Raw genomic sequence first — 21,509 nt, forward strand, 5'->3', positions numbered from 1 at the left:
GGCTGATAGCTTCACTGTCAAACAAAGATAAAAACTGATCCGCTAACCGTCAGCGCTTGTCAGTTTATTTATCTATTTTTTCGTGTAGTGGCTTTCATTACCTGTCAATATTTTTTATAATATATCTGACCATCTGTCTGTCTCTCTCTCTCTCTCTCTCTCTCATTGAGTTTCTTTCATTATCTACATTAAATATAGAAACTTAGCAGATGATAAATGACGTTTGAGTCATTTTTATAGATGATGAATATGTTTTACATTGAGCAGATCACATCTCCTTTGTTCATTTGGATAAATGTCCTTATGTCATTTTAACTTATCTGCACATTTGACTTATAGAACTTTTTTTGTGCTTTGTCTATGTGATAAAGTGCCTTTCATTATTAGTGAGTCATTTCCTCCTATGTATTTGCTGCATTTAACAGACTGGAAAATAACATAAATGATATTGTGTACTGTATAAAAACGTGGCAAACTCCTAATTTATCGTATCCACTTTTTTGGCTATTGGAATTTAATTTACTTAAGTCAGGGAAAGACAAATTGAGCTTAAGAAATTCTCTTATCTGTTGAACACTGCAAGGTGTTGCGCTTGCAATCAAAAACTACAGTCTCCTTGGACCAACTCACTGAGGATTGGAAAATACAACATAATTGACTTTTACAAAGCAGAGGAAGGCTATAAAAATATACACGTGCTCTGATGGCAGCTTTCACTGCTTATGGTGTAATTAAGAAATGTTAATTAAGGGGAACTGTTGAAATCGAGATAAAAATCTCAGAACTGCTTGAAGATTGGTCAAGTATGCAAAGAAAGAAATGCCAAGTGCAAACAACTGATGGAAGGTTTAGCTGGCATCAGAATAGAGGGGCAGTGGCCCAGTTGGCAGGGTTTCTTGCACAAAATGTAACATGCATAAGAGTATCCAGAAGGAAATCTTTCCACGATACTTAAATAAATCGTAAGATTCAGGTACAGGGCTCTGTTGAAACAAAAGTTAAACTTTTTGGCCACAATTATCCCATGTACATTTGGGGGAAAACGAAAAAAGGGAATGTTTTTGATGAAAAGAGCATCTTGACATCTGTTTGGCCATGAGGTGAATTTGTTATCCATCCAAATTTTCCAAGCACACTCTTAAAGAACCAGATGGATTCTTCAGATAGATGCCACAGGGAAACCATATTTGACTCCTACCCATTCAAATGAAGGTTCCAGAAAGAACAGTCCTATGTTTAGATCTGTAGCAGGGGCTGTACAGTAAATAACCATACACAGATGGTAACAGATTTGTGAAATACTAATAAGTCATGCATATAGTAACACAAGATGAGTACAGATTTTGTTAATCTGTTAGTGTCCTGCTAGGTAGCCCAGCATACATTAAAGATTTCAGTTTATTTTTTACTTACTAGGATGCAGAAAGCCCTTCCCAGAATAGAATGGCAATTTCCCAAGCAATTGTTTTATGAGAAACCACACAACCCAATAAAGAACCATAACATGCTATTGAAAAGCCATTATTTTTAGGAGTGTACTGTAGTTAGTGTTGGCAAATCCTTGATGCCAACATCCTGGCATAAGCAAGAAAAGTGTTTCTGAAAAGAGGGGGGAATATTACAAGGAGACAATATTCTAAAACATGCCTGAAAGTAGGTTCATAGAGTCTTTAGTACTGTGAAATTTTTACTTGCATGTGCTCTAATCACTGTGCAACACTTCGCTACTCTCTAGCCATATGCTAACTACAGGGTAACAGTGGTCTGCTGGAGCCAATCCCAGCCAACACAGGGCGCAAGACAGGATACAAACCCCGGACAGGGCACAAGCCCACCGTGGGGTGTGCACACACACCAAGCACACACTAAGGACAATTTAGAATCGCCAATGCACCGAACCTGCATGTCTTTGGACTGTGGGAGGAAACTCACACAGACACAGGGAGAACATGCAAACTCCACGCAGGGAGGATCTGGGAAGCAAACCCAGGACTCCTAACTGCGAGGCAGCAGTGCTACCCACTGCGCCACTGTGCTGCCTAATAAAATAGTAATAATAAAAAAATGTAATCTCAATGGTAATCTTGTTGCTACGGAAATGTAATATTTTTTTCATTTTTTTAATGAGAACCTTATTAAAAATATATTCTATTTGCATAGACCTTTAAAATATCAGCAGCAAGGAAACTGTGAAGCAAATGTGAGAGCACCATTGTCACACCAAGCTTTAAGAGATACTCTGTACCACAGTCCCCTGTGCCACTAGGCTGGAGGTGCCATTTAGTGTTCTTTACAGGAAATCAAGCACAAACTACTTCAAGAACTAAAATGGAATGGCTGTCAAAAATATTCTTAGGTCACCTTGAATGACAGTCCAGATGGTTCATCATGTGGTGGGTGCGGCAACTCGCTATCAGTGCTTGCTCCCAACCTCGCATGCACTGGATATTTGATGTCTGATCTACAAGTTTTCTACAGGGAAGAGTCGTTTGGGGGGGTTTAATTCTCAAAGAAATGACAGGCAGGCCACTAGCTGACTATAAGAACTAAGGTTCCCAAACGTTTGCATATTCTATATTTTATGCTATACATTTTCTCAATTAGTTGAATTCAGAAAGCAAAAAAATGGTACTTGGGTATTGACATATCCAGGAATATGTTATGTTTAGAATTGTTCCCTGTAGAGGTTGAAAAATCAGTGTATCTGTAAGAATAAATCATGTAAAACAAACAAATAAATATACTCTGTGAGGGACTGGCATCCTGTCCTGGGATTGTTCAGGCCTTATGCATGATATTTGCTGGGATAGGCTCCATCTGCACTACAACTTGGCTCTGGATAAATGGATTTAGAAAATGTATTTGTGAATGGAGACATATAAGACACTATGTGATTAATGATACACCGGATAAAAGATTGGTAAGCAGCCCCTTTCATATCTACCTGTTTATCATATAGTGCCTTTCATATCTATCTAAGGTAGGGAAGGCAGTATATAATAAATGGACATGAAAGGAATTGTATAAGATGGACAGATAAGACACTATATGGCATCTATCTTATATAATTTATTTCATAGTTATCCATCACTCATATAGTGCCTTTAATAGCTGTTCATCTTTATGACAGGTAGATGTCAAATACATAAGGAATTATTCTTCTGTCATATAATATAATGGCTTATCCCTCTCATATAGTTCCATTCGCACCTGTCTAAGTGTAGATGTAAAATTAATTGTACAATACAGATAAATAAATACAATATATGACAGACCAATACAGAGACGTGAAAAGTAGTATATGATTGATAGGTCAAAGCATATGAGAAACATACTATATTATAGATAGTCAGGTTTGACAGAAATTAGGCATCTAGACAAAGACTATACATTAGGCAGTATGGCTTAGTGGTTAAGGCTTCAGTCTTCAAACCCCGAGGCTATGGGTTCAGATCCTGCTACTATGTGTGACCTTGAGCAAGTCACTTCATCTGCTTGTGTTGCAACAGGACAAACAAAAGAAACGTAACCAACTGGATCTCTCATGTTGTAATTAATAATAAGGCCGTCCTATACAGTAGTGGTCTATCTTATCTATTTATTTCTACATTTATGATACAATATAGTGCCCTATCTGTGTCTGTCTGTCAATTGAGCTTTAATACATTAATATATCGGTAGTTGCTCTTTCTGGTTAGATGCTACCTGCATTTCATTGGCCCTATATTTGTACTCTGCACAAGTCAATGTAATTAATGTAATCTAATGTACAATTCCTTTTAAATCTAGGAAGATATGAAGGAATTATATAAGATATGTACTTTGTAGATAAGGAGTTAAATATCAGACAGACACATGGATCAGTAGGACACAGCTATCATACTGTATAGTGCCTTATCTATCTTCTATAATTCATTTCACATACATATGTCTATGTAATACCTCTCTGTTCATTCCCTATCCATTCACACATTAAAAAAAGTCTTTTGTTGTCTACTTCTGTTTATACAGTGCCTCTTGTCTCTTGTCTCTTTTATATACAGTAGTTCACTTCCACCTCAAATTATTTGTATTTTCACAACTGATGTCTTACATCTGTGGTGGGCTGGCGCCCTGTGTTGGCTGGGATTGGCTCCAGCAGACCCCCATGACCCTGTAGTTAGGATATAGCGGGTTGAATAATGGATGGATGGATGCCTTACATGGCCTCTTTTTTCACCTATATTTGTGTTAAAGGTATTTGGGGATTGAGTTGAGAGTCAAACTCCACACAGACCTGTGTAGCAATATGACTCAGACTTGCTGCAAAAACAGTAAATGTTTTTTATTTGTTATTTTGTCCATGTGAGACGCCATATCTATCTATCTATCTATCTATCTATCTATCTATGTAGTGGTTGTAGTAGTTGTTCACATTTTTCAGTTTTAGTCTCAATTCTTTCAGTCAAACTTCTTTCTCTTGAAAAACAAAAGGGTGATTATCACCAGGTTTTATGAACCGAGGTACACAATGCATCAGAAGAGCTGTCTATTAGTAACAGCAGGGCTCCATGCAAACATACACTGCATTTTAGGTCAAGTGGTGAGCGGCAGTGTTTAAAGTTCATGTTAGGAGCACCAGCCCAGAAGAAACCCTTGGTCTACTTTGATCCTTAACTTTATGGGTGCGACTGGAGATTGACACCTAAAGCTGAAGTGTCTGCAAAACAATGCCAAAGAGATTTGAGGTCAATGACTTTATACCTTACCTTACCATACTATACTGTACATTTTGCTAAGCCTGGTTAAACCTGAGCAGGGTCACAGTGGGGCTGGAGCCTATCCTAGCAAGCACAAGGCACAGTGCAGGAATAATCGGTAACAAAAACAAAATCAAAACATAAGGGGCAGCACAGTGGAGCAGTTTTAGCGCTGCTGCCTTGCAGTATGGAAACCAGGGTTCACATCCCTCTCCCCTTGTCCTTGTCGGTTTACTAATTTATTCTAATTTCCTCAGATAGCCCAAAGATGTGCTGGGTAGGTGGAATGGCGATGCCAAATTGACCCTAGTATTTGAGTCTTTTCACTCTGTCATAGACTGGAACCCTCTCCAAAGATCATTCCTTCGTTGTGCCCTGTGCTTGCTGGGATAGGCTCCAGACCCACCTCAAGACTAAATGGGTTTAGAAAATGGTATGGTATCATATCATATCAAAATATAACACATTCAAAATCATATGATCCACTTTGGTGCCATACAGTGCAACCCTGAATACAACAACAACAACATTTATTTATATAGCACATTTTCAAACAAAAAATGCAGCTCAAAATGCTTGGTAGGAACACAAGGCATACAAGGCAGGAAATAATCCTGGACCATGTTGGCCATCCATTCGAGGACCCACACATGTATACTTGAGGCAAGTGTGGAAAAAGGCAAAGTAGCAGAGAAAAAAATGCATATGCAGACTCCACACAGGTGGGATTCAAGACTCTGGATCTGGGAAGCAGAAGCACCACCTACCATTCTGGATTTTTAAAAATAAAGGTGCCAGAGTGGTTCTTCAGAGTGATGCCACAGGGGGGGCCATGTTTGGTTCCCAAAAGAACCATCCATATAAAGGTTTCAGAGAGAACCTTTGTTTATTTAGATACATAACAGGTTCCCTAAACAAAAATGAATAAATGACATTAGATTAGCAAAATACCAATGAGGTCTTGTTTAAAAAAGGACTCTGGCTGCATACAATAACAAAGGCTGAGTTCAGGTTCTCTTGATCATGTTGTATCCTGCCAAGTACATTTTTTTGTTTAATTCACATATTAGGGACTTTTCACAACCCAAAGGACTAACTTCATTTGCAACAAACCCTTCCTAGAATGAAATAATTCTTAGTTGATCGATGGCTCTACAAGGAACCAAATAACCTAGTAAAGTGGGTAGTGCTGCTGCCTTGCAGTTAGGAGACCTGGGTTTGCTTCCCGTGTCCTCCCTGCGTGGAGTTTGCATGTTCTCCCCGTGTCTGCGTGGGTTTCCTCCCACAGTCCAAAGACATGCAGATTAGGTGCATTGGCGATCCTAAATTGTCCCTAGTGTGTGCTTGGTGTGTGTGCCCTGCGGTGGGCTGGCGCCCTGCCCATGGTTTGATTCCTGCCTTGCCCCATGTGTGGGCTGGGATTGGCTCCAGCAGACCTCCGTGACCCTGTAGTTAGGATATAGCGGGATGTATAATGGATGGAAGAATGGATGGAAAAATATCAGTACTTTAATGGCACTTTACAGTGCTATAGAACCTTAGCTTGACAAAGAACCATTTAATTCTGGGAAAGCTTCTTTAAAAAATAAATTGATTATTTGGACTTTAAAATAGGTTCCTAATATGTGGATAAAACAGCAATGTTTAGTGGGCTACCTATAGTATACAAGAGATCAAGAAAACCGCACCTTAGTCTGTGTGACTGTATAGCTCAAGAATATCTTTAAAATCATGGAGACAACTGAAATTTAAAAACCCATTACCATCTATTCATGGCTGCTTGTGCCACCTGTACCAGGTCTAAATGAATAAAAGATTCTTTTTTGGAACTTTCATATAATGATTTTTTGGAAACTAAAAATAGTTTTCACTATGGCATCCCCCCGCTGTGGCACCTTTATTTTTAAGAGTGTACCGCTTACTTAATTGTCATCGCACCAAGCGCTCCATCACTGAACAAGAGGATTTTGTGTTACAGTTCAGTACTAAAGAGCTGGAGCAGATGCTCTTCACACAGCAATCTTGTATTGACATTTAACCTAATGCTGCTTTATAATGGACAATGTCGAGCATCCCATGCATAGACTTCAACTCTTTGGTGGGGCAGACCAGCACTTTTGAAATCAAGTCTTACACCCACTTTAACAGCATCTATATACAGTACAGGCCAAAAGTTTGGACACACCTTCTCATTCAATGTGTTTTCTTTAATTTCATGACCATTTACATTGGTAGATTTTCACTGAAGGCATCAAAACTATGAATGAACACATGTGGAGTTATGTACTTAACAAAAAAAGGTGAAATAACTGAAAACATGTTTTATATTCTAGTTTCTTCAAAATAGCCACCCTTTGCTCTGATTACTGCTTTGCACACTCTTGGCATTCTCTCGATGAGCTTCAACAGGTAGTCACCTGAAATGGTTTTCCCTTCACAAGTGTGCCTTATCAGGGTTATTTAGTGGAATTTCTTGCTTTATCAATGGGGTTGGGACCAGCAGTTGTGTTGTGCAGAAGTCAGGTTAGTTGGACGATCATTTATTTTTCAACAGGACAATGACCCCAAACACACCTCCAGGCTGTGTAAGGGCTATTTGACCAAGAAGGAGAGTGATGGAGTGCTGTAAATGGTCATGAAAATAAAGAAAACACATTGAATGAGGAGGTGTGTCCAAACTTTTGGCCTGTACTGTATATGAGAGAGAAGAGAATTCCATTGTTGAGGAGCACTGGGAGTGGCGCTCGAGCTCCCATAGCACAGAGTTTGATGTGTGATACAGAAAGTACAGCTGCAGATGTGAATCAGAGTGAGCGAGAGGAGTGTCAGTCTGTAGGAGATCAGTGAGGCTGTGGAGAGCTTTAAATGTTAAGAGTGGGTATTTAGTATTGTATTCTGTAGTTAACAGGGAGTCAGTGAAGTTGAGAGAGAATAGGTGTAGTATGTTCAGTGGATTTAGAACAGCAGGTTATCCTGGCAGCAGCATTTTGAATAAATTGTAAGCGATGGATAAGTTTTTGTGGGATGACAGATAGAATAGCATTACAGTAATCTATACGTGAGGTGACTCGGGCATTAACCAATACTTTAGTACTGTGTTGCGTTAAGAACAGGGCGAAGTCTAGAAATGTTTCGGAGTTGGAAGAAGGCAGTCCGAGAGATGTTACTTATACGGGAGGAATTATTTAATAATAATAATAATTATTATTATTATAATTATTTAATAATTGCCATTATTAGTGCATAAATGGGTATAAATAATTGCATGTAAACGATTCGCCAAGATCTGTTGTATGTAAACGATACTGCTTAAAACGTTATTGTTTTTTCATCAGAAAACCCAGTTTATACGTCTACCTGTATTAGTTTAAATGGCACTTTTACCACGCACAATAGGGCGGCCGCGCTGACTTACTGTGTCGACTTGGCAACACAGTGAATGCGGCGTCTATCTATATATGACTTATGTTTTCCGTAGCCTGCTACAGGAAGGTATACTCTCTCGACCATTGGCATTGGTTTCGCTCCTTGTTATTTTCGTTATACTGGCTTCCTAAGCCTTTGTTATACTGAATTCCTTTCTCACCGTTTTCCGTTGCTATTCTTACACCGCCGTATGCTACGGCGGGCTTCGGCTAGTATTATTTATACTACATTTGTATATTACTCTGTTTCTATCTGCCAGTTTACGTTTTTATTTTTGTAATATTTAGTGCAGTCTAGGAATTAAGGCATTGGCTTTTACCTTGCAGGCAGCAGTTTCAGTTGCCCCTCTGAGTTCATATATTAATGAGATTATGGCTGAGGTACGCTATAATAAAGGCAGCTGGCATGCGGGTATTGTGTCTAGGTAGTTAAAGCTCTGGAATTGAAACTCCAAGATTTCAATTTCAATTACACCCCCTTCACTTATTGTAGGACCGGACCTGTGTGTCATTTGTATGTCACTTTGAATGCTCTTCATGTACGTATTCATTATATTAAAATGCTACACAAAATAAGGTTGCTTATATTTTAGATAAATAGGTATTTCAAGGTTGTCATGACATGATGGCATGCCAGCTAGCTCTCTACCCTTACAATGGTAACACCCCAGTGTAAGAACTCATTGTGGGGTTTGTATATTCTTTCCAAGTCGTTTTCTTTCTTCCTACAGGTGAAACATTTTCAGGCTATAAGATGACTCTGTGTGTTCTGTACCTTGAGCATCCTGTCCGAGACTGAACTCCACGTCTATTAAATGCAGGGTGGGGGTTTTGAACCCTTACCGCATTAAGACCCCGAGCCAAACCACAGCTGAGATACCCTCACCGTGGAGTATGCAGGATCTTCTGTGTTCCTGCAAATCTTTTTCTAAAGCTTGAAGATTTAACAGATAAATCTAAATTAGTCTGGGGCAGGTCCTATCTCCTCCTGGGGTCCTCACAAATCTGTAATGAAATATCGGATCTGGGAAGCACATGGAATGGGAGATCTACACTCCACAAAATAAAGGTGCCTAAGTAGTTCTTCGGAGCAATGCCATGGGGAAACTATTTTTGTTCCCAAAAGAGCCATCCACAAGAATGTTCCAGGGGAAAACCTCTATTTATTTAGCTCCATAGCCTGTTCCGTAAATAATCATGAATAGCGAATAACAGATTTGTGAAATACCAATGGGGTCCTCAGTCTCAGTTCAGGTTTTTCCTAATCTGTTAGTATTTAGCCAGTTAGCCCACTTTACATTAAAGATTTCTGTTTCCTTCACATATTAGGAACCTTTACACATCCTAAAGAACCAACTTCATATGGAAGGAACATTTCCTGAAATGAATTGTTTCTTTGCCAAGCAATGTTTTAACCCAGTAAAGTACCCATTTAAGAACCAATATTTTTAAGAGTGTGTGTCCACAAAGTCCATCAACTTTCCATACTTGGTTCTTGTCATTTTAAGGAGATCTGTAAACAGAAAAGGGATTGCATTCACTGAGACTTTTAAGTGTAGTTACTTACAGAAAGCGGCCGCCTGCTTGTATCTTTTTCTACAAAAAAAATGCGTTTATTTTATATCATTTTAAAAAGAAATGTACAAATGTGCTCCTTGTGTTATTGAAAAACGCGCTGCATAGGTAAGACGCTACATAAAGTCAAGTTTTTCTGTCCTCCTCGCACATAGAAATGCCTGAGCTGTATATTGACGCGAGCCAGCGCAGTTCCCCGCCGATTCTTAGCAGCCCACCATGAACTCGGTCGCCGTTAACTGAAATTGATTTATTTTTTCCTGTGCTGTCCCGACTTTCGGAGTGTCTGAAATTACGTGACACTGCCGAAGAGGAGGGCGCCATTCCGTAAATTTCTGGTCTCTTTTTTTTTCTTCTCCCCATTGTGCCAAAAACGTTTAAAGGTCTCATTTAACCACAGTCCGAAATCGTCTCGTATAGTGCCCCGCATCGATATTCTCATAATTTATCCAAACTCTGGGAATAGGTGGTCTCCCGTATTCCTTGCGGGGACATCTCGTCGCCTTCCACATTCTCCTGCTCCTTCCTGCGGACGCTGCCCATCACCTTTTTGTAAATTCTTCTAAAAGTCGGGCTTGAGAAGTAGTAGACCACAGGGTCCAATACGCTGTTCAGGTACGTGAAGGAGACTGTCACATAAAATGCGTTGTCTAGCTGCTGGAAACCGGCGCAGCCATTCCACACCGCCCTCTTGATCCAGATCGCCACCCGGGTAACGTTACTGGGCAGGAAGCAGATGATGAACATGATCACCACGACCCCAATAAATCGAACAGCCTGCTTGATTTTCGCCTGCTTGTCTAGTTCCCTCACCCGGAGTTGCCAGACCACGCAGAAAGAACAGTAGAGAACGATCCCCAGAGGCAACGCGAACTCGAGCAGGAAAACGGCATTGTGCCAGGAGGTGTTGTCCATCGAGGGCTCCACTGGGATGGCGAAGCTGTCACAGTGCACGATGTTGTTGAAGAAGTAGAGGTGCGAGTTTCGCAGGAGTTGGGCAGTCAGGCAGATTGCCAGAACCCACAGCGCGCACGCAGCCCACGCAGCGCTGCTGACGGTTATCGCGTTTACCCGGCTGTGAGGGTGGACCACCTTAAAATATCGATCCAAAGCGACCGCCGTCAGGAAGAAGATGCTCCCGGTGCGGTTCATGGCCAGCATGAACAGGTTGACCCTACAGAAGGCATCGCCGAAGCCCCAGTGTTTACTTCGCAGGTAGTAGCTTATTCGGAAAGGCAAGGCGCCGAGCAGCAAAAAATCGGCGAGCGCCAGGTTGAACAGGAACACCGTGCTGGTTTTCCAAGGTTTGAGACAGAAGCAAAAAATCCAGAGAGCCAGCCCGTTGCCCATAACGCCCACCACGGTTTCCAGTATGAGGAAGGTGGGCAGGAAGGGGGTAAGCGTCTGTCCGCTAAAGAGACACACAGTGCTGTTATTCTTCATGATAGACTTCTGTACCGATCTGAAAGTGGTTAATAAGAAAGTGGAGAGAAAAAAAAAATTGCTGAAGTCGGCGACCTTTAGTGCAGGCGCCGTCCACTGACTCTCGAGGAACCTCCCACAGTACGCCCCCACTCCTCCTTAATACAATACTAGTAGGCGACGCGTATTAGACAGCTACTTAAGACGCCTTAAGCTCGTCATACGCACATTTTATATATAACAGTGTATATTATATATAATATAATAATATATATGATATATATACACATGCGGCCAAAAGCTGACTGGTTGCACTTTCAAACATTATACTGGCCAGGGTCAAGTCCCGATTCACTTGCAACTACCATCCTCATCTCTGGGCGCTTAATGCACAGCAGCTTCTGGAATGAAAAGGTTGGAAAGCGCAGGAAGGAAATTATAAAGTCTATTGAAAATAATAATAATTAAAAAATCAGTATGCTCACATGAAATGTCGTCGGGGTGTGCAGATCGCGTGACTTCCAACACGTGCACTTGATAACATCGAACACATTTGTCGTATCCGATCTCCGCTTCAGCGCCGCCACGCCCTCCAAATAATAAACAGGCAGAAAAGTGGCGAATGCAAAGCCTGTTTTACTCTACGGAATCAAACAAAGATTTACGTATACCATCAATCTCTTCACGAATGAAACGTTTCTAAGCGACTTCACGTCTGCCGCTAACCTTTATATAGTTGAGCGAATTCCGCTAAAAAGTAAATTTTTTGCAGGTTTCGAATGGGCTAATTATTAAATGGGGGAGATAGATATGTCAGTACCCGCTAGTGATTGCAAGACGCAGATTACACCACAGTGGAAGCTGTTGTGGAAAAGGGGATGATAGCAAAATTAGTAGTGTCCAATGCTAACAAGAATAACAATGCTTACCAGACTATTTAGACTTTGAAATCAACCTGCAATGCCTTTTTATAGAAATTTCTGTACTTATTCTATACACTTTTGTTATGTATGCAGAGATTAGATTTTTAGAGTCACTTCCAGTGCAAGGGCATAGTGAAATTCATATGAAACGATGGGGGTGCAGACAGATAGACAGAAAAGGAAGCAGCTGCCAACCCTGACTGAAGGCTAAAAGTACGGGATTTGGAGGATTCTGTTAAAGTCTTAAGGAAAATCTGGATGCGATGTTGGGACATCTTAGCTATTAGCTCAACAAACGGGCTTGATGGACTGAACAATGTCCTCTTGTTTGTCAAATTTCTTATGTTCTAATGTTCTTATGTCTACATAATAACGAGCATAAATAGGAATAAAGGGTCACCCGAGAAACCTACAATGACAAAAGAGATTAGCGATTAAAGATTTTTACTGTTGCATACTCTACGAGAGAGTTGGGCTGATGTATAAATAAAAGTAGCAGAAGATAAGTAAACAGTATAAGTAAACACAAGTAAAAAATAGTAACATGCAGTAGAATTACACATAAACCATCAAGTGGGTACAGTACAGGATAAGATAACCTTATGACCTGGGGTAAGAAGCTGTCCCTGAATCAGGTAGCATGTGTGTTGAGGCTCCAGTAGCGTCTACCAGAAAGCAGAAGTGGAAAGGTGGGATGAGCTGGGTGACTTTCACTGGAGATGATGGATTCAGCTCTCCTCAGACCTCTAGTTGAGTAGATGATGTAAAGCCGCACAAGGTCAGTCACAGTCATTTTAGAAACTTTGGAGGAGTTTGCAATCCTGGCATCTCAGGTTACCAGTCCACACTGTGACGTATCTGGTCAGGATACTTTCAACTGTGCAGTGGTAGAAGTCCACCAGGACTTTGGCTCCCATCTCAAAGTTGTCCTCTGGACAAAGAGCCTTTGCTGAACGTTGTTGAGGTTGCAGGTGGCATTGACAGACCACAAAAGACAGCTGATGATCTGGACATGCCAGACCTGAAGCTGCTAACTATCTGAATGGAGGAACCGTTGATGTGGAGTGGAGTGTGACAGATTTTGTTCTTCTTGAGGTCAATAATGACAGCCAACAGTTTATAAGTACATGTCCTCCCCCACACTATGCGACTTTTCAATTCCACACATGGGGTAAACGCTAACATTATTCAAAGTTATTGTATGTTTTTACATGCATTTTTATTACTCTTTAATTTAATATTGTTTTTTGTATCAGTATGATGCTGCTGGATTATGTGAATTTCCCCTTGGGATTAATAAAGTATCTATCTATCTATCTTTCTACTGAGGGTCTGTTATGTTAGCTATTGCTAAAAGTTAATTTTATTTTTTAAAATCCACTTAATTCTATGCAAACCTCATTTTAGGAGAACTGTGCTCAAGGCAGGAAACAACCTTGGACAGGCCACCATCTTATAATCACTTGGGCATACAATATCACTAGTTATTTGCGTCTGTTTGAATTTTAACCCAACATCCTCATGGGGAGAGCATGCAACATTATACTTGGGAACAGAGTTTGACCCCTGGATACTGGACCTGTTACTGCTGCTCCACTGTAACACCCCAACATCTTCTTGGGAGTCACTTTTGATATTTCATGTGAAAACCTGATCCACTATTTTCAAGGGTCATGGGATTCAAAGCCTTTCCCATCAGCTTTGGGTGCTAGGCCAGACCTCTCACCCCTGCCCACTAATGCACAGACCCCCCATTCACTTATAATGGACAGACTTAACCTAATGTTGAAGTCTTTAGCAAGGAAAGTTGTAGGAGAAAAATCCACTTTGTCGCATTGGGAACGTGAAAATTCCATACAGACTGTGGCTATATCTGTATCTGAAAGCAGGAATACACACTCAGGACTTGGATATTTAATAAAATACAATAACGCACAGACAACATGACGTCTGATTTTATACACAGTATGCATTAGCATCAGACACCAGGGTTGAGTGGATGAAGGAGGTGGTGGGAGTTTGACTCGGCTGGGTAATCACCAGAGGTCTCAGTTCCAAAACATCTGCAGCATTTTGTTCAATCCAAAGACTTAATTAATATGAAGTAATAAATAAAAACATCAGTTCTGGTCTTTTGCAGAACATGTAACATACTTCTTGAGACAACTGCCTGAACTATCATCTACAATATCGCACTTCACAGGCTGTGGCTTTTACTGCCTGAGGAGACGGCTGTGTCCCTAAGTCATATTTATATATGGGATCTTCTTTGGTTGGAAGAGTTTTAACTTGCATTTGTAGATTCAGAGACAAACTGTGTTTGCAGGCAGTGATTTCCAGAAATGTTCCGGAGCCAATGCAGTGATTTCCACTACAGAGTCGTGACTATTTTTAGTGCAGTATCGTCTGAGGGTCCAAAAGATCAGGGCCATCCAATATTGGTTTTCGGCCTAGTCCTTTGAATACAAAGATTTCGCCGGATTTTCTAAATCTTTTAATGATATTATTCTGAATTTCTCCATGGGATTAGTAAAATTTATCCAGTCTAGTCTAATCATGTACTCAAGATGATGAAATCCAAGAATTCTTTACAATTTTATGTTCAGGAACGTTTGCACTATTTGCCTGCACAGAGGGTGGCGGACTCTTCCAAATTTTTACTTCAGAGAGACTCTGCCTCCCTTCCCTGGGATTCTCTTTTTATAGCCAATCACGTGACTGACGTGTTGTCAGTTAACCTCATCAGCTGTCACATGTTCCACCATGTTTTTTTTTTTTAGCATTGTACTACTTTTCCAGTCTTTTGTTGCCCCATCCCAGCTTTTTGGAAATGTGTTGTTGGCTTAAAATTCAAAATGAGCATACATTTCCCATAAAACAATACATTTCAACATCTACTATGTTGTCTTTATTCTATTTTCAACTAAATATAGGAGAAAATGATTTATAAATCATTGCATTTTTTTTTTTTTACATTTTTTATACAGCGTCCCAACTTTTTTTGGAAACAGGGTTGGAGGTGATTTTCCCCAAGAAAGGGTAACTTACATGGCTGCAGCAAGGCGTCTAATGAAATGGATGGTTTCATGGACAGAGTTCTGAATTGAAAACAAGGCGTGGCTGGAGATTGACAAGTCTGGTGCTCAATGTTAGGTGACCATGTTAAACTGATTCACGCAGTCATATTCGTCCGGCCCCTGTAGCAAGTCATGGGTAGACATCTTGAATTACTAAGTAACGGCGTCAAGCCCTACAACCTCTCACTGCACTGCAACTCTCGCTTAATTAAACAACAGGCTGCCCCAATATCTGGGAAACTGGACTAACCAATCAGCAACAAAATGTAAATTCTCTTTTTAATCGATAAAATGTTTATACTAACATTAAAAAAACAGAATTGACATCACAGGATATGGTAATCTCAGAAACATATCTTTGCAAATGTGTGACCATTAGTTTTTTTGAATATCAGATAAGAGGAAGTGTGTATATATCCTGCAAAAAAACCAAAAAAAACACTAAGATGAGTACACAAAGCCTTTTAATTTTACAGATATAATGGATGCCATGTTTTCACGTTACTGGGGCCCTCGCTGTAGATGAGCTGCTAGCGTACCTCATGAAATGTTACTACTAGCTGCAATGAAATAAAACAAAATGAAAAGCAGCAGAGATAATGTTTGTGTGGATTGCCCCCCAATCCCCCCCCCCAAAGATGTGAGGGGCTATAATTAGTGGGAATGTGTCTCTGGTGATGCTTCCAGGCTTGTGCTTGTGGTCCTGAAAGGTTAGAGTCTGGGGCTGGGTGACTTAGAAGAAGAAGGGTAAAAGAGGGGGCGGGTGAACAAGCTCAGTAAATAAGGGCACAATTAATGAAAAAAAAAAACACCACCCTGAGACTCCTGAGACCACTCTGAGTACCTGATACTGTTTACGGAATCCACAACCATGACAACATAAGCAAATCTTTACACTTATGACACAAAACAGCATTTTCTTTTTCACACAAACCTGGGTATTCATACTTAGGTGTAAGTTTCATTTTCCATGATGACAGACCAGGACTGTGATCAATAGCAGAATGTTATCTTAAACAGTGGCGCCCTTTTATTTTTATAACTCAATCATCGGGATCACTACTTGAAAGCAGGGTGGCACAGTGGGTAGTAGTGACTCACTCCGCTTAGCTAGCTATACAGGGTGGAGCAGATCTCATTATGCAGATCCAGATCATCTGGATGACTTTGATTTATGTGGGGACGATTCCAGTTCGGCGCAAAGACGATTCTTCATGTCGTCAGTTCGCACACTTCACTTTCGGGTGATTTTCAATGTAATAAACTTAATAAGTTATAGCGTAATCAAAATTGAATAATTAGATCTGGACCACCCTATCCCTGTTTGTTTATTGATTTTTAAAATGTGTCCTGTTTCACTACTACCCGGGCGTAGCCACAAGGGACAGCTAGTAATTAATATAAAAATAATTGCAATATATGCTCATCAATGAAGCTGTCTTGGTGTCATTAGTCACCCTTAGTTTGTGTGGGATGCAAATTTGGGCTGTCGGCGTGGGAGTGCAGTTGTCTAAGTGAATTGTGCTAAAGGAGAACTCACCCATTCTCCAGTGACCAGTCAGGCTTCTGTTGGCCAGGGTGGTGACTTTATCAGCTATGCTACCACTGGGTATGGTGTTCTACCAAATACACAATAATAATAATAATAATAATATTTACATAGCACTTTTCTATGCACTCAATGCACTTTACATAGATAGTAGAGAGCCACTTCAACCACCATCAACGTGCAGGATCCACCTGGATGACATAACGACAGCCATTCTTGCACCAGTACACAATTAGGTGGTGAAGGAGTGAGAGGTAATCAGTTAGGGATAGGGGATGATTAGGGCCCAGAATGACCAGGCCATTGTGAAGCACACTACTCTTTTTTGAACAACACCCAGGGATCCTTTATGAGCACAGAGAGATAAGGACCTCAGTTTTACATCTCATCCACAGGCAACATTTTTACAGCACAGTGTCCCCACCCACACACACCACAGGGGTAAGTGTCCCCTCCTGGCCTCACCAATACCACTTCCAGCAGCAACCCAAGCTTTTCCTTGATGGTCTCCCATCCAAATACTGTCTGTGCCCAAACAGAAGTGCAGGAACTATGAAAGTGATTCACTCTTGGTGGTGGCACAGTGCTTGTTGTTTCACAGCTCCAACGAGCTGGGTTTCAGTGTCAACTTGGGTGGGTTAATTTAAGTTTTAGCGCTGCTGCTTTGCAGTATGGAAACCAAGGTTCACATCCCTCTCCCCTTGTCCTTGTCGGTTTACTAATTTATTCTAATTTCCTCAGATAGCCCAAAGATGTGCTGGGTAGGTGGAATGGCGATGCCAAATTGACCCTAGTATTTGAGTCTTTTCACTCTGTCATAGACTGGAACCCTCTCCAAAGATCATTCCTTCGTTGTGCCCTGTGCTTGCTGGGATAGGCTCCAGACCCACCTCAAGACTAAATGGGTTTAGAAAATGGTATGGTATCATATCATATCAAAATATAACACATTCAAAATCATATGATCCACTTTGGTGCCATACAGTGCAACCCTGAATATAACAACAACAACATTTATTTATATAGCACATTTTCAAACAAAAAATGTAGCTCAAAATGCTTGGCAGGAACACAAGGCATACAAGGCAGGAAATAATCCTGGACCATGTTGGCCATCCATTCGAGGACCCACACATGTATACTTGAGGCAAGTGTGGAAAAAGGCAAAGTAGCAGAGAAAAAAATGCATATGCAGACTCCACACAGGTTGGATTCAAGACTCTGGATCTGGGAAGCAGAAGCACCACCTACCATTCTGGATTTTTAAAAATAAAGGTGCCAGAGTGGTTCTTCAGAGTGATGCCACAGGGGGGCCATGTTTGGTTCCCAAAAGAACCATCCATATAAAGGTTTCAGAGAGAACCTTTGTTTATTTAGATCCGTAACAGGTTCCATAAACAAAAATGAATAAATGACATTAGATTAGCAAAATACCAATGAGGTCTTGTTTAAAAAAGGACTCTGGCTGCATACAATAACAAAGGCTGAGTTCAGGTTCTCTTGATCATGTTGTATCCTGCTAAGTACATTTTTTTGTTTAATTCACATATTAGGGACTTTTCACAACCCAAAGGACTAACTTCATTTGCAACAAACCCTTCCTAGAATGAAATAATTCTTAGTTGATCGATGGCTCTACAAGGAACCAAATAACCTAGTAAAGTGGGTAGTGCTGCTGGCTTGCAGTTAGGAGACCTGGGTTTGCTTCCCGTGTCCTCCCTGCGTGGAGTTTGCATGTTCTCCCCGTGTCTGCGTGGGTTTCCTCCCACAGTCCAAAGACATGCAGATTAGGTGCATTGGCGATCCTAAATTGTCCCTAGTGTGTGCTTGGTGTGTGTGTGTGTGTGTGCCTTTGGTGGGCTGGCGCCCTGCCCATGGTTTGATTCCTGCCTTGCCCCCTGTGTTGGCTGGGATTGGCTCCAGCAGACCTCTGTGACCCTGTAGTTAGGATATAGCGGGATGTATAATGGATGGAAGAATGGATTGAAAAATATCAGTACTTTAATGGCACTTTACAGTGCTATAGAACCTTAGCTTGACAAAGAACCATTTAATTCTGGGAAAGCTTCTTTAAAAATTAAATTGATTATTTGGACTTTAAAATAGGTTCCTAATATGTGGATAAAACAGCAATGTTTAGTGGGCTACCTATAGTATACAAGAGATCAAGAAAACCGCACCTTAGTCTGTGTGACTGTATAGCTCAAGAATATCTTTAAAATCACGGAGACAACTGAAATTTAAAAACCCATTACCATCTATTCATGGCTGCTTGTGCCACCTGTACCAGGTCTAAATGAATAAAAGATTCTTTTTTGGAACTTTCATATAATGATTTTTTGGAAACTAAAAATAGTTTTCACTATGGCATCCCCCCGCTGTCGCACCCTTATTTTTAAGAGTGTACCGCTTACTTAATTGTCATCGCACCAAGCGCTCCATCACTGAACAAGAGGATTTTGTGTTACAGTTCAGTACTAAAGAGCTGGAGCAGATGCTCTTCACACAGCAATCTTGTATTGACATTTAACCTAATGCTGCTTTATAATGGACAATGTCGAGCATCCCATGCATAGACTTCAACTCTTTGGTGGGGCAGACCAGCACTTTTGAAATCAAGTCTTACACCCACTTTAACAGCATCTATATACAGTACAGGCCAAAAGTTTGGACACACCTTCTCATTCAATGTGTTTTCTTTAATTTCATGACCATTTACATTGGTAGATTCTCACTGAACGCATCAAAACTAAAAATGAACACATGTGGAGTTATGTACTTAACAAAAAAAGGTGAAATAACTGAAAACATGTTTTATATTCTAGTTTCTTCAAAATAGCCACCCTTTGCTCTGATTACTGCTTTGCACACTCTTGGCATTCTCTCGATGAGCTTCAACAGGTAGTCACCTGAAATGGTTTTCACTTCACAAGTGTGCCTTATCAGGGTTATTTAGTGGAATTTCTTGCTTTATCAATGGGGTTGGGACCAGCAGTTGTATTGTGCAGAAGTCAGGTTAGTTGGACGATCATTTATTTTTCAACAGGACAATGACCCCGAACACACCTCCAGGCTGTGTAAGGGCTATTTGACCAAGAAGGAGAGTGATGGAGTGCTGTAAATGGTCATGAAAATAAAGAAAACACATTGAATGAGGAGGTGTGTCCAAACTTTTGGCCTGTACTGTATATGAGAGAGAAGAGAATTCCATTGTTGAGGAGCACTGGGAGTGGCTCGAGCTCCCATAGCACAGAGTTTGATGTGTGATACAGAAAGTACAGCTGCAGATGTGAATCAGAGTGAGCGAGAGGAGTGTCAGTCTGTAGGAGATCAGTGAGGTTGTGGAGAGCTTTAAATGTTAAGAGCGGTATTTAGTATTGTATTCTGTAGATAACAGGGAGCTAGTGAAGTTGAGAGAGAATAGGTGTAGTATGTTCAGTGGATTTAGAACAGCAGGTTATTATCCTGGCAGCAGAATTTTGAATAAATTGTAAGCGATGGATACGTTTTTGTGGGATGACAGATAGAATAGCATTACAGTAATCTATACGTGAGGTGACTCGGGCATTAACCAATACTTTAGTACTGTGTTGCGTTAAGAACAGGGCGAAGTCTAGAAATGTTTCGGAGTTGGAAGAAGGCAGTCCGAGAGATGTTACTTATACGGGAGGAATTATTTAATAATAATAATAATTATTATTATTATTATTTAATAATTGCCATTATTAGTGCATAAATGGGTATAAATAATTGCATGTAAACGATTCGCCAAGATCTGTTGTATGTAAACGATACTGCTTAAAACGTTATTGTTTTTTCATCAGAAAACCCAGTTTATACGTCTACCTGTATTAGTTTAAATGGCACTTTTACCACGCACAATAGGGCGGCCGCGCTGACTTACTGTGTCGACTTGGCAACACAGTGAGTACGGCGTCTATCTATATATGACTATGTTTTCCGTAGCCTGCTACAGGAAGGTATACTCTCTTGACCATTGGCATTGGTTTCGCTCCTTGTTATTTTCGTTATACTGGCTTCCTAAGCCTTTGTTATACTGAATTCCTTTCTCACCGTTTTCCGTTGCTATTCTTACACCGCCGTATGCTACGGCGGGCTTCGGCTAGTATCATTTATACTACATTTGTATATTACTCTGTTTCTATCTGCCAGTTTACGTTTTTATTTTTGTAATATTTAGTGCAGTCTAGGGATTAAGGCATTGGCTTTTACCTTGCAGGCAGCAGTTTCAGTTGCCCCTCTGAGTTGATATATTAATGAGATTATGGCTGAGGTACGCTATAATAAAGGCAGCTGGCATGCGGGTATTGTGTCTAGGTAGTTAAAGCTCTGGAATTGAAACTCCAAGATTTCAATTTTAATTACACCCCCTTCACTTATTGTAGGACCTGACCTGTGTGTCATTTGTATGTCACTTTGAATGCTCTTCATGTACGTATTCATTATATTAAAATGCTACACAAAATAAGGTTGCTTATATTTTAGATAAATAGGTATTTCAAGGTTGTCATGACATGATGGAATGCCAGCTAGCTCTCTACCCTTACAATGGTAACACCCCAGTGTAAGAACTCATTGTGGGGTTTGTATATTCTTTCTTCCTACAGGTGAAACATTTTCAGGCTATAAGATGACTCTGTGTGTTCTGTACCTTGAGCATCCTGTCCAAGACTGAACTCCACGTCTATTAAATGAAGGGTGGCGGTTTTGAACCCTTACCGCATTAAGACCCCGAGCCAAACCACAGCTGAGATACCCTCACTGTGGAGTATGCAGGA

At 40.6% G+C, this 21,509-nt stretch overlaps 1 protein-coding gene across 1 annotated transcript; it reads right to left on the minus strand.

The window, feature by feature from the left end:
- Positions 1-9,331: 9,331 nt before the first annotated feature.
- LOC120540849 (hydroxycarboxylic acid receptor 3-like) lies at positions 9,332-11,359 on the minus strand. The gene has a single exon (XM_039771948.1). The coding sequence runs from the start codon at positions 11,180-11,182 to the stop codon at positions 10,178-10,180; it is 1,005 nt and encodes a 334-aa protein (XP_039627882.1). The 5' UTR covers positions 11,183-11,359; the 3' UTR covers positions 9,332-10,177.
- Positions 11,360-21,509: the final 10,150 nt, after the last annotated feature.

The sequence above is a fragment of the Polypterus senegalus genome, chromosome 12, assembly GCF_016835505.1.
Source record: "Polypterus senegalus isolate Bchr_013 chromosome 12, ASM1683550v1, whole genome shotgun sequence".
Taxonomy (NCBI): Eukaryota; Metazoa; Chordata; class Cladistia; order Polypteriformes; family Polypteridae; genus Polypterus; species Polypterus senegalus.